The sequence below is a fragment of the Mangifera indica genome, chromosome 14 (assembly GCF_011075055.1).
Source record: "Mangifera indica cultivar Alphonso chromosome 14, CATAS_Mindica_2.1, whole genome shotgun sequence".
In the NCBI taxonomy this organism is placed as follows: Eukaryota; Viridiplantae; Streptophyta; class Magnoliopsida; order Sapindales; family Anacardiaceae; genus Mangifera; species Mangifera indica.
Window position 1 is genome coordinate 12525869 of NC_058150.1, and position 13709 is coordinate 12539577.

The following is a 13709-nucleotide window of genomic DNA, read 5'->3' on the forward strand; positions in this document are numbered from 1 at the left end:
TTTATATCCACCCGAGAAGTAAAATTCCACCACCATTACTATCATCATTACTAATTTACAAATGGATAAAATTATAAATACAAATAAATTATACAATTTTTTTTTATAAAATGAGATAATAATTTATGATTAAATGATATAATTATTTTTTTTAATTTTAAAATTACTCAACTAAATATTACTATATCAAATTATATAAATAAGTTTTTATAATTTATTTATACATGTAGTATTACTCTTTACAAATCCATTCGTAGTTAGATGGGACATGATGGAAGAAATAAAAGAGGAAGAAAACAAAAAAGAAAGTGTAGCAAAAGAGGAGCAGATGGAAGACAAGATAAGATGGAAGAAATAAAGGAAGAAGATAAGAAAAACAGTATGAATAAATAGAAGAAAAGATAAGATAAGAAAATTTTCCATCTCTAACATTGTGTCAAAATCTTTTTCCTTGATAAAATTTGATTTTAAGTGGAAAATTATTACAATAAAATTTTATATATATATATATATTACTCAAATTATTATTTACGTGAAAAAACGTAATGTAATCTTTAAACTAGTTAGAGTAAATAATACATTTGCGACATCAATTTGTCACATTAATATTAGTTTTTAAAGAATAGTTTGCATAATTAATTTATATATGGACAAGTTAATTATACAAACTGTCAGAGTTTTGCTTTTTTTCTTTTCTTTTAAATTCAGATTCTAGACAAGGATTAAGATTCGAAAAGCCTTTGTGAATTTGTCAAATGTTCTTTTCAACGGCATATGATTTTGCATAATTTTTAATTATTTTGATTATTTATCTTTTATTATTAATATTATATTATCTTATTTATTAAATAATAAAATTTTTTGATAATACTTTATTATCAAATATAATATTTTATTATTATATATAAAATATATTTTATACCTGATGATTTTTTAATAATATTTAAATAAAATAATATCTTAATATTTTTTATGATTGGCAAATTTCAATGAAACATAATAATTATTATATATGTTAATTTTAATAATTTATAGACAACAGCTTTTTTAAGTAATTCATATTTTTGATAATATTATATTTTTTATAATAAAATATTATCTGAATTAAACCCTCCCTTTTTGTCATTTCAAGTAATTAATGCATATAGTTTTCTCATTTAAGTTTTATTAATTTATAAATTTGTATATCTATCTTAGGTTAAATTCGCGTGGTTGCGTGGCATACAACGTTGTAGAACATACGGAGTGAAGAACATGAGATAATTAAACTCCAACCCAGACTGTCTTACTTTTTCCAAATTATCATCTCCAAAGCTCAAAGACTGCATAGACATTAATAATTAAATGTCATTCTCTTATATATGTTATATTGTTTTACGATCTAATAAAGTCTATCGGACATTGGATACTCCATTGACCGAATTATAAGTTGGACCAAATGCACTTGCTTATTGAGCCAATTATACAAGACAACAAATTAAATTAATCTACTTTGTAATAAATAAAAAATATAATTATTTTAGGTAATAGATTGATCAATTAGTCTGGCTATGTAGCATAAATAAATATATATATAAGCCAAAGGACTATTTCTCACCAAAAGTATGTTCTTATCATAGTTTTCATTTTTTAACTTTAAAAATCTTATTTACCTACCTATGAATGGTTAAAATTAATAGAACCTTAATTTCGTAAAATTTTATTTCTTTTTTCCCTTTTAACTCTAAAAACTAATTATTTTCCTCATAAATCAAGTTTTAAAAAATTACATTTCCCCCCTCAAAGTTTAATTTTCAAACTTTAACACCGTTGTCAGTTGTCTCTCCTTTTTAAAGTTTTATCTCCCTTCGACAATCTCTCTCTTTTCAGTTGAACACCCGATCAGCATCAAATGAAATTGAGGATATGAAGGGTTTCATCGAGAAGACGAAACTCTTCATCTTCGTCTTCCCAAATGAGATCTTCATCAGTTAACATTTTGAAAGAGGGGAGAGAGACTATTAGAGCATAATGATGTGTTAGAGAATCTTCATCATCGGCTATGACGTCTAATTTGGCAACAAAGATTGAAAACTAAACCCTAAGGAGGAAATGTCATTTTTTAAAATTCAGCCTATAAGACAAACTTTTAGTTTTTATGATTTTGGAAGGGAAAAAAAGATTAAATTTTAATTTGTTTTTAATATTACAGATAAAATAACGATTTTGGTTTTAAAACTAACAAACTTAACCCTCTATAGATAGATATTTGAGACTTTCGTAGTTAAAAGATAAAACCTTGAGAAAATAGGATACTTTAGGTGGAAAAAGTCCTTTGGCTATATATATCAATGTTTCACATGCAGAATCCTAGTTAGTAAATACAAGGAATGAGAAAAAAATTGTATGCTAATTGTACGGGTATAATACGATGAATAACAAAAAAATGTTTGTAAAAAAAGCCCCTAAAATTTACATACGGAAAAAAGTATAGAACGTGTATATATGAGTTTCATATGATATATCATCAATAATATATTTATTAAAATACGATAATATCATTATAATTTTAGTACTTTTCACGAATTTCTTATTGAAAATCAATATAACAATTCAACTGTAAAAAATTTAATTAACTATTATACCTAATATAATATGATACATAATTAAAATTCTTCGTACAATAAGTAACGTACTAGTTAGTTGGGAAAAGTAAACAAATTAATTAATTTATATTTCAAACTTCATATCATAGTGAATCTTTATACAAGCTATAGGAGAGAAAAATGCAAAATTAGGGGTGGGAATTAAAAAAAATGTTAGAGGTTTTTTTTAATGGTAGTGGCATTTTCATAAATAATTAAAAATCATAAGGATAATTTTGTATTTTAAGTTTAACCAAAAATTTAAAAATACGGTAAACGTAAAATATGATGTATAATTCGTGTTTAATATAAGAAGGACATAAAATACATGTTTAATACGTTTTGAGTTCAAAAAATTTTTTAAACGTGTTTAATATGTGAATAATACAGAAACACAAATAATAGGCGCATTTACTGATCAAGAGCAGCATAATGGTACCTCTTGTTAAACAAAATATAATATATGATTTGATTCTTGTATATTAATCAGTTATAATTCATTTACTTCATTTTTATCATATTATAATTCCTCTTTACACTATATTATAATAGTATAAATTATACAACTTCGCTCAATTTGTCTCCTTAGCATCGTTTGAGCATCTATCATCGTCGTCCCAACGTCTCTCGTAGTCATCTAACGTCATCCCGTCATCGTCATTGTTGAATCGAATATTGTGACTGAGATCGATGAATTACACAATGTTCCTCGAGTGTTGTCCAAATGTGATAAATGGGTAGCCATTTGAGCGTCAAACAAAATATGAGTGGTTGTCCTTCCTTCTTCTTCGGTCATCGATAAAAGATAAGTGAGGAAAACAGGCTCTGATAGCTAAAGAAGAAACCTTAAAAATTTCAAACCCTAAAAAGAAAATAGTGATTTTTTAAAGTTGATATACGAGCCAAAAGCAATTTTTAAAATTTAAAGAGGGAGAATGAGATAAAATTATATATTTTTTAATAATAATATTAAAATAATAATTGTATTGTTAACAAAAATTAATTTATAAATAAATATTTAAATTTTTTATTTATTATAAATGTATTTTTGAATTTTGATTAAAATTTAATCTCTTCTAATTTGGTTGTCTGTGGAACAGTCATAAACGTGTGGGCCTATAACGCGCTAATTGTGGAAAAGTACCACAATACTGACAACTTGTGGAAAGGTGACAAACGTGTGGACCCATGACGCGTCAACTGTGGAAGCGTGGAAAAGTAACACAAACGCGTTAATTTTAAAGTTTTATTTCAATTTTAATTTAGTTGGTAGTGGGACAAAAGCAAAATAATAATACAGAATAAAGCAAGGCTGACGCCAATAAAGCCACACGTTTTCACACTTCAAAAAATGAAGTGGGTAAAAAGAAAATTTTACGCTCTTTCAAGTACGGTTGGTTTCCTTCGTAGGTAGGTACTCTAAACTTTAATTTGAGGTTGTTCAAATATTAAATTTGTTTTTATAAATAAAATAAATTTAAATTTATCAAGATTTGAATAAAAGATTAAATTTATATTTATAAATAAAATAAATTTAAATTAATCTAAATATTTAAATTTAAATTGATTAAGATAAACTCAAAATTAAACTTAAATCGAATTAACCGATTCAATTTGATCAAAAGATTAGAGTAAAACTTTTGCACTTCAATGCTTGCACTATACCATACCGGCAGACCCTATTGTAAGAAAAGGAATTTTTTTTAAAAATTTTTGTGATTGGTGGATGTTAAACCCGATACTCTGCAAATAGTCATGATCATACATTTTGATTAAATATAATTTGGATTTTATATTTAAATATTAAATTTAAATAAAAGATCTAAAAAATATCTCTGGCAGTCCAATTTATCCCTCTGGCAATTCTTATTTTGTTTACAATTCAAACCAAACTTTCTTCAATACTCTAGAACCATGGACGTGTCATGCTGACGTTAAATATTCCAGGCATAGATGTAAGCAAAAATGCTAATAAGATTATTTTTTATACTACCTGTTATATTATCATTGATAACAAAAAATTATTATAATATTTTATTAATTATTAAAAAAATAATATAACTAATAAAAAATAAATTACTATAGTAATCTTTATCTACTCTCAACCAAACACCTTCTTAGACACTATTTTCCATCCAAACTATGTCAAAATTATGGGCTCCCACCCTAGACGTTAAATCATGACATTTTTCACAATTTGTCAAGTACTGTTATTGAAATTAGTTAATCTGTAGGATTAAAAAACTGAAAAGAAAAAAATAATTTGAGACTGCATCAATGACTCAACTCGATCAATTCGTTGACACAATTGTGAAAATAAACTGTTTATTGATGACGAACAATAAACCATTGTTCATGAAGAAACGATTGTTTGCGGTGTTCATAATGAAACACTGTAAACAATTCCTAGATTCACTTGTTCTTCTACCACTTTTTCTACATTATTTTCCATATTCTATAATCTGCAACACTTGCATGTGATGAAGACAAGCTTATATTTCACATGATATGCAAAGTTCGCATCAACAATGTCTTCAAAAACAGTGACAATCCTCTGAATGTTCTATTTTGACAAGAATTAGGCTGATTTAGAGTGACTTCGGTCGCCTTTTTAGATTATAAAATATAATGAGTGAAAATGTTTTCTATAAAATTTGGGGGTAAAATGTTATTTCTCCTTAATAATTGTTAAAGCGTTATGAAAGACATTTTTGTATTTTCAGTTTATTTATCTGGAAAATTAAGTAATTTCAATAACAGTGCATGATGGAATGTGGGAAAATGTCATGTTTCAACCTTAAGGGTGGGTGACCGAAATTGTGACATAATTTGGTGGGAAATAGTATTCTTCCTTCTTTAGATGGCAGTGAACTCGCAATTTCAATTTCTACGTGCGACTACACCTGATTGCTGTTCCACTCTTGCATTTATTTTCAAGCACCTTTACGTGGCATATTAATTGCTACATAAATGAAATTAATATCTAATCTTTATTAATAAATTTCATCTTATGTAGTTTACAAAACAACAAATTGAAGCCTTTTTAAAAATAATTAAACAATTATAAAATAGAAAAAATTTTTGTTTCATGAGTTAATAATAAAATGTCTGATTGTTGTGAACGAGAGAGAATTCAATACAATGTCACTACTGGACGTGTTACCAAATTGTCCCTCAATTACACTATGCAATTCAAGTCATAACAACTTTTCAAATTTCAACTCTAAATTTGTCCTTGTTTCATTCTTTGGAAGAGCTAAAAAATGTTTCATTCTTTTGAAGAGCTAAAAAACTTTGATTTATCTGGAAATTACTTCGGAGGTTGGCGTGAGAATAAAGAATAAAGGTATGTATATTATTTAAGTAGTTAGCTTAATAAATATGCTCATATTAAATTACTTTTGTAACACTCGAGCAAAAAGTATTTATATTATCTTAATATACATTCAGTCTATCGGCCATACAAAAAATTGATGTCATGGTTGCTGACATTGTTAATTAAATTATAAAATATGCTTATTATGTGCCAAAGGATTCATTCATATGTTGATGGATTAATTGATTTTCTTTGGAGAATAAATAAATATCTAGAGTAAATTATAAATATAATTTGTTAATATTAATATTCTCAGGAATTGGTTGTTGTTGTTTTTGTCACTTTTTTTTTTTAAATTAAAACTTAATAGTATTTAGTTAAACAAAATATTTAATAATTATAATACAAAAATGTGTTTGGTTTTTTAAATTAATACTGTTTAAATAAATTTTTAATATTTATATTTACTGTTATAACCTTATCTTTATAATAATAATAAATAATATTTCTCAATGACAAGTTGTATAGATTTTTACGCAAAAAGGTAATAAGAATTGATGTCACCCCTCACCATTTTTCTTCCTTCACGTGCTTGCAATAATAAATTATTTTTCCCACTTTTTCTTGACTTGATAAGGTGGAAAGTCACTTGGATATATAACATATCTCACATCTCAAAAATCATTTAAGAAGTTACCTAAATTTGAGAAATTTAGATACAACAACAAATAAAACAAAATAGATAAGTGTTAGTGGCCAAACTCCCCCTTGTTTAAACTTTAACTTTTTTACTTACAGTAATACACTACATGAACTTCAAGTTTAGCATGTTACTCTAAACTTCAAAATTCATTAAAAATCCCTCAATATTGCCCAGTTTGCATCAAAATCCATAATTCTGTACCAACACAATCCAAACTTAACGAAACTCAAACAAATTTTCACACCAGGCCAATTAAATCCATCATATTCAAACGTAGACCTGAAATCCCAAATTTTCTTCATTTTGCTGACATTAAATATTCCAGGCATAAATAGTCAAACAAAGCCCACCGCCGCCGCTCCTTTTGACTTGTTGGCAACCACTCACTGATTCTAATTTCTACGTATACACGCAAGGGTAGCCCTCTGTTTTTCACTGATTCATATCGAAATTAATTAGCTTCATATGTGAGGAAAGAGATGGAACCAATATCAACGGAATCTGATGCTCGTTTTAATTTTCAAGTATGTATTTGTTAATTTAGGGTTAGGAATTAAAAAAATTGCCATTGAGTTTTTTTTAAATGGTAGTGACATTTTTGTAAATAATTAAAAATAGGAAGGATAATTTTGTACTTTAAGTTTAACCAAAAATTCAAAAATACGATAAATGTAAAATATGATGTATAATTCATATTTAATATGAAAAGGGCATAAAATATACGTTTAATATGTTTTAGGGTTAAAAATTCTTTTGAACATGTTTAATATGAGAATAATACGAGAATACGAATAATACACATATTTACTAATCAAGGTAAAATAATGGTACCTCTTGTTCAACAAAATATAATATATGATTTGATTCTTGTATATTAATCAGTTATAATCCATTTACTTCATCTTTATAAGATTATAATTCCTTTTTATACTATATTATAATAATATAAATTGTACGACTTTGCTCAATTCGTCTCCGTTGTGTTGTTTGAGTATCTATCATCATCGTCCCAACATCTCTTGAAGTCCTCTAACATCATCTCGTCAACATCATTGTTGAATCTAGCATTGTGGTTGAGATCGATGAATCGTGCAATATCCCTTGAATGTTGTTCGAATGTGATAAATAGGTAGTCGTTTGAGCATCAAACGAAAGATGAGTGGTTACCCTTCCTTCTTCTTCGGTCGTCGATAAAAGATAGGTGAGAAAAGCAGACTCCGATAGCTGAAGAGAACACCTTAAAAATTTCAAATTCTAAAAAGAAAATAATGACTTTTCAAAGTTGATATATGAGATGAAAACAATTTTCAAAATTTTGAGAGAAAATAAAATAAAATAATATACTTTTAATATTATTATTAAAATAATAATTTTATTGTTAACAAAAAATAATTTAAAAATAAATATTTAAATTTTTTATTTATTATAAGTATATTTTTAAATTTTGATTAAAATTTGAATGAAAAATATGCCCCCTGCCCCCTTTTAATTTGGTTGTCAGTGGAAAAGTAATAAACGTGTAGACGTACAACGCGCTAATTGTGGAAAAGTATCATAATACGGACAGCATGTGGAAAAGTAATAGGCGTGTGGACCCATGACGCGCTAATTGTGGAAAAGTAAGATAATACTGACAGCTTGTGGAAAAGTAAACAATAAGACGGAGCTATAGCTCTGATCACGTGTTGTACTTTTCACATTTACTTCAGAAAATGATGTGGCTAAAATGAAAGTTTTAATTCTAATCTTTAATTTGAGCTTGATTGAATATTAAATTTATTTTTATAAATAAAATAAATTTTAATTTATTAAAATTTGAATAAAAAATTAAATTTATATTTATAAATAAAATAAATTTAAATTTATCTAAACATTTAAATTTAAATTGATTAAGATAAACTCAAAGTTAAATTCAAATTGGGTCGACTGATTCAATTTGATCAAACCTCCTTGCGCAGAGATGAGAGCAAAACTTTTGCACTTCAAGGCTTGCACTATCCTATACCGGCAGACCCTATTGTAAGAAAAAGATTTTTTTTTTTTTTAATTTTTGTAATTGGTGGAAGTTAAACCCGATACTCTGTAAATACACATGATCATACATTCTGATTAAATATAATTTGGATTTTATATTTAAATATTAAATATAAAATCTAAAAAATATATCTGGCGGTCCAATTTATCTCTCTGGCAATTCTTTCGTTGACAATTCAAACCAAATTTTCTTCAATACTCTAGAACCATTAACGTGTCATGCTGACGTGAAATATTCCAGGCATAGATGCAAGCAAAAATGGTTTATAATTTATTAAAACTTCAGTTAATTACTCTACTTTTCACATAAATTTAAGTATTAATTTAATTTTAATTTACTTGTCTGTGGAAAGAAAATTTGCAGTTCAAAATCCAACCACCACCACACCTTTTGACTCGTTGGCAACCACTCACTGATTCTAATTTCTATCTATACACGCAAGGGTAGCTCTCTGTTTTTCACTGATTCATATCGAAATTAATTAGCTTCATTTGCGAGGAAAGAGATGGAACCAATATCAACTGGATCTGATGCTGATGGGAGAATCAAGTGTTTGCTAGATTTAGTTGAATGGTACAAGAACAACTTCAATCCTGAAAATGGTGGAATTCTCGATGAAACCATAACATACCTTCAAACTCTTCAACGACAAGAACAGGTAAACGTTCTTCGGTCCTTCATTATTAAGAACTGAAAGTTTTTATCATACAAAACTGGTTTTGTGGTTTTGGTTTTCTATTTTATTTAATTATATATTCCAAGAGTAAAGAGTAAATATTTAATTGAAATCATGTCAAATAAATTAACTAATTTTTTTTTGTTTTAATTCAAGAAAATAATGAAGTGGTTAATTTACTTAATTATGAGGAATCATACTTTGATGTTAATGTTTTCGATCCTGCTTTGTCTGATCATCTGAAGTGACATAGTTTCTTCCTTCCATTAGGAACTGAAATGTTTACTACAACCGGAAGGAGCAGATCTACAACGTGGGCAGGTTTTTCCATAATGCTACTCTTCATTAATGTTGTATTACGAATAGTTATATGATTTTATATTAACCTATAAGGAATAACACTTGCAATTTTTTTTTTAATTTAATTGAAAACACAAAGGTGATTGAATCTTTAGCACCGCAGGGAGACGCATTTGAATCTAATCCCCATGTCAATGAACAAGTAACCATTTCTCTCTCTCTCTTTTAATTATACAATAGTAATATTTTAGTGAAATTGTTTTCATATAATTAATTATTAAACATATTGCCTCAATTAAAGAAAAATAAATATTCAATTATTTGCTAGTTGGGTTGTCACGTTAAATAGAAAAATAAATAATATTAGTCATTTGCATTTTGTTATTTATTAGATGAAATTTTTTTTTTGTATGTTAACAGGAAATAACTCAATTAAGAGAACAAAATATCAACTTTAAACCTGTTCCAAATCAAGGGATTAATATGGGGGTGAACAAAAAGCGAAAATTGAGGTCAGATGTTTGGAATGACTTTATAAGGTATGAAAATGAAGATAAAGAGATTAAGGCTCGATGTCAACACTGTATGAAAGATTTTAATGGGTCAAGTAAGAGTGGAACTACACACCTCAGAAATCATCTAAGAAGTTGTTTAAAAAATCAAAATAGAGTAACAGATAAAATGAAAATGTTGAGTGTGATTGATCAAGAATTGCTTGGCTCTAATTTTGTGCAAAAAATCATTGAACGATTGGACAACATAGAAGATGATATATTTGAGATTTATACAGAAGAACAAAAGAAATTGCAGAGATATTTAGATAAACTTCCTGGTCGTTTTAATGTAATAATTGAAGAGTCGGTAGACTTTGGTGTTGAGGTTGTGATAATTTGGTTTATTGATGATAAATGGAAATTGAAAACGAGGATTATTCATTTGAGGAATTATGAAGAAACCTTAAATGAAGACTCTCTAAAGTGTTTGATTCAAGATTGGAACATAGATAAAAGAATTTTGTCTATGGATGATTACAGGGAGGATCCATCAGAAGATATGGTACCTCAGCTTACCAATTGGCTTAATGAAAGAGTTTCACTTCCTGTCATCGGGAATTATGAGAGACATCGTCATTTATTATTTGATTTTGAATCGAAAGTAGATAATGTGGCGCGGGAAAGTGATATTATGTCGGAACTGAGGAAACTCAGAGGCTACAGCATGACATCATCAAACAAAGATAAGTTTGACTTAGCGGTAAAACAAGTTGAGTCCATGGGTAAAAAAGTGACTTCCAAATATGGTGATGTTTATTTTCTTTTCGATTTCAAATTGCTTGATTGGGCAATGGGATATAAAGAAGTATTTTGTGAACTGAAGCGCACAGATCCTGATTTCACGTCTTCCAATTTTGATTGGGATGACGCTACTTCACTGCACAGTTTTTGGGTAGTGCTTGAAGACATAGAAAATGATATTAAGAAACTGGGAGATGATTCTAAGTTGGCAAATGAGTGTTTCCCTATGGTTTATCGCTTATTTTCAAAAATGCTACAGTTCAAAAATACTGACAGTCAGTACTTTTGCCTTGCTGCATTATATTGCAGAGAAATTTTTGATGAATATTGCAACAACTCTAAGTTGGTAATTGTAATCACAGTGATTCTGGATCCAAGATTTAAACGAGATATTGTAGAGAAATTCTACAATGAAGTTTATGATAATGAGGGAGACTTACACTTGAAGAAAATCATGGATGATGTTACAAATATTTACAATGAATATGCAAGGGATGTCAACAATTCTTCCATGGTCATAGCATATGCAAATGAGGCTGCTTCATCAAAATCAGAATTCGAGTGCTATTTGACAGATTCCAAGGTTTCTCCCCGTGAAGACTTTGATATATTGGAATGGTGGCACTGCAATTCTCTAACTTACCCAACTCTAGCTATGATAGCTCGGGATTTCTTATCCATTCCTATTGTTGGTGGTATTCATGGTGTTCGTTTTGAGGATGGCTTTGCTGATATTTATAATAGTGATTTGGCTGATGACTATAAAGATACTTTGGCATGTACAAAAGTTTGGTTGAATGACCGTGATTGTATGTAATGAACTTGTTGAAATAAAAATATATGTTTTATTTTTGCCATTCCTTTTCAACAAATAATCGTGAAATTAAAATTAATTAAAAAAAGGATCAATATTTTATAAAAAATAAATATATATAAATGATTACTTTTATAAATAAATTAAAATTACTACAAAAATTACTTTTATAAATATAAGTTATCACCACAAAAATTGATTCCAGTGATTATATTAGTTGCAGAAATGAATGATTGAATTGTTTCAATTGTTATCAAAGAAAAGCCCGTGACTAATCAACAATTGAATTACTTAAATACGACTTTTATTGTTAAATAGTATAAATATTACAAGGATTTTTTTTTGGTTAGGAATTACAAATAAAGATATGTTTGATCAATTGTTAAACGAAGAAAAATAGATTAATGAGCAATGCTATGTGTACCGATTTTTTATACACAATTCATATACACAGTGATATGTCATCATGTAATTAGAGGATTTTAAAACATGTGTTATCATATGATAAAAAAACATTCAATTATATGATAACACCTCATCTATGTACATAAATTGTGTACCAAAAATAGGTATATATAGTTTTATTATAGATTAATGTGTATTTCTTCTTGTATTTTATCATGTTCTTCATAGAACCTCTACTTTTCATTGTTTTAAATTATATAAACATATTATAGTTTTCCATTATTATTTGAATTAATAAATATAAATAAATATATAGAAAAAGATGTTGTAATCCCAAACATAGTTTTACTTTACTATTTGAATTAATATTAAAAATAATATTTAAAACAAAAATTTTATTTAATTATTAAATATAAAATCTAAATAATATTGAAAAAAAAATCTAATTTATTTTGGTGGAAAACACACACAAAAAAAAATTTTTTTGAACACAGATAAAATAAAAATTACACCATCTTCCCAACTTTTAGGACTGATCCAACTATTGAAACAAAAATTGGTTTTATCTAGATCAAGTAAGGCCATTGATCTGGATAAAATCGATTGAACCAATTAGGTTGATCTAATTAAATCATAACATATATGAGTCAATTTCATTTTGGCTACAGTATATTCAAGTAAAACCTAATATACCCCTTGTAAAAAGAATAAAAAGAACCTGGGACACTTAAATAAAACTTTACATTATTTTATCAATAAGCTTTTTATCTTTACATTAAAAACTTAAATAAAAAAATTAAAAAGAATAAAGATTCAACGCCAAATTAAAGATGCCACCCCATGACAATGACCAAAAACCACCAAGCAATTATCACGGCCACTGATCGCCCACCAACATCAGAATTCATATAAAAAGGGAGAGAAAAAAATATAAAGTTTAGGAAGTCCTGAATACGAAGACTTCGTATAATAATTTTCTATGTTAAATGTGCTAATTTTAATCTGTCATGATTATATTCCATTGAATTTGAGTTGTAAAATACACAATCAGCAGATGGATACAATAGTAATTAAGTATAATCTTGATGGAATTAATATCACGGTTTTAATGAAATTAATACTAAGACTTCTTAATTAGCGAATAATTTTATATTATATTATGGCTGTGATAATTAAGAGTGAAGCAAAAAGAGCAAAGAACAGTTTTTTCCCTGCTCTTGGATGTGGCAACCTGAGTGGTGGAAGTTGATATTTTGGCAGGCTGTGTTATTTAATTACATGATCACATATTATCTATATATTTGATTATCTACTTGCGTGTACACCAACCCTCGTAACATTTATTAGTAGCTAATAGTAGATTTCAGAAGGCAACTATATGAAATGAATTTTTATTGGAGGAAAAAAATGTGTAGACAAGTGAGATCGGAGGCTAGAAAGTACAAAAGAATGTATATAAATAATTGAAGCTTGGAGGGGAAATTCCACCCCTCTTCATCCACTAAGCCGGGGTCAACTTATTCACTCTGAGAGTTTGCTTT

The 13709-nt window shown here is 27.5% G+C and overlaps 1 protein-coding gene across 1 annotated transcript; it reads left to right on the top strand.

Moving 5' to 3' along the window:
- Positions 1-9012: 9012 nt before the first annotated feature.
- On the top strand, positions 9013-11806 carry LOC123196202 (zinc finger BED domain-containing protein RICESLEEPER 3-like). Its single transcript, XM_044610119.1, has 4 exons — positions 9013-9336; positions 9625-9675; positions 9794-9856; positions 10075-11806. The coding sequence occupies exons 1-4, from the start codon at positions 9184-9186 to the stop codon at positions 11764-11766; spliced, it is 1959 nt and encodes a 652-aa protein (XP_044466054.1). The 5' UTR covers positions 9013-9183; the 3' UTR covers positions 11767-11806.
- The last annotated feature ends 1903 nt before the right edge of the window (positions 11807-13709 follow it).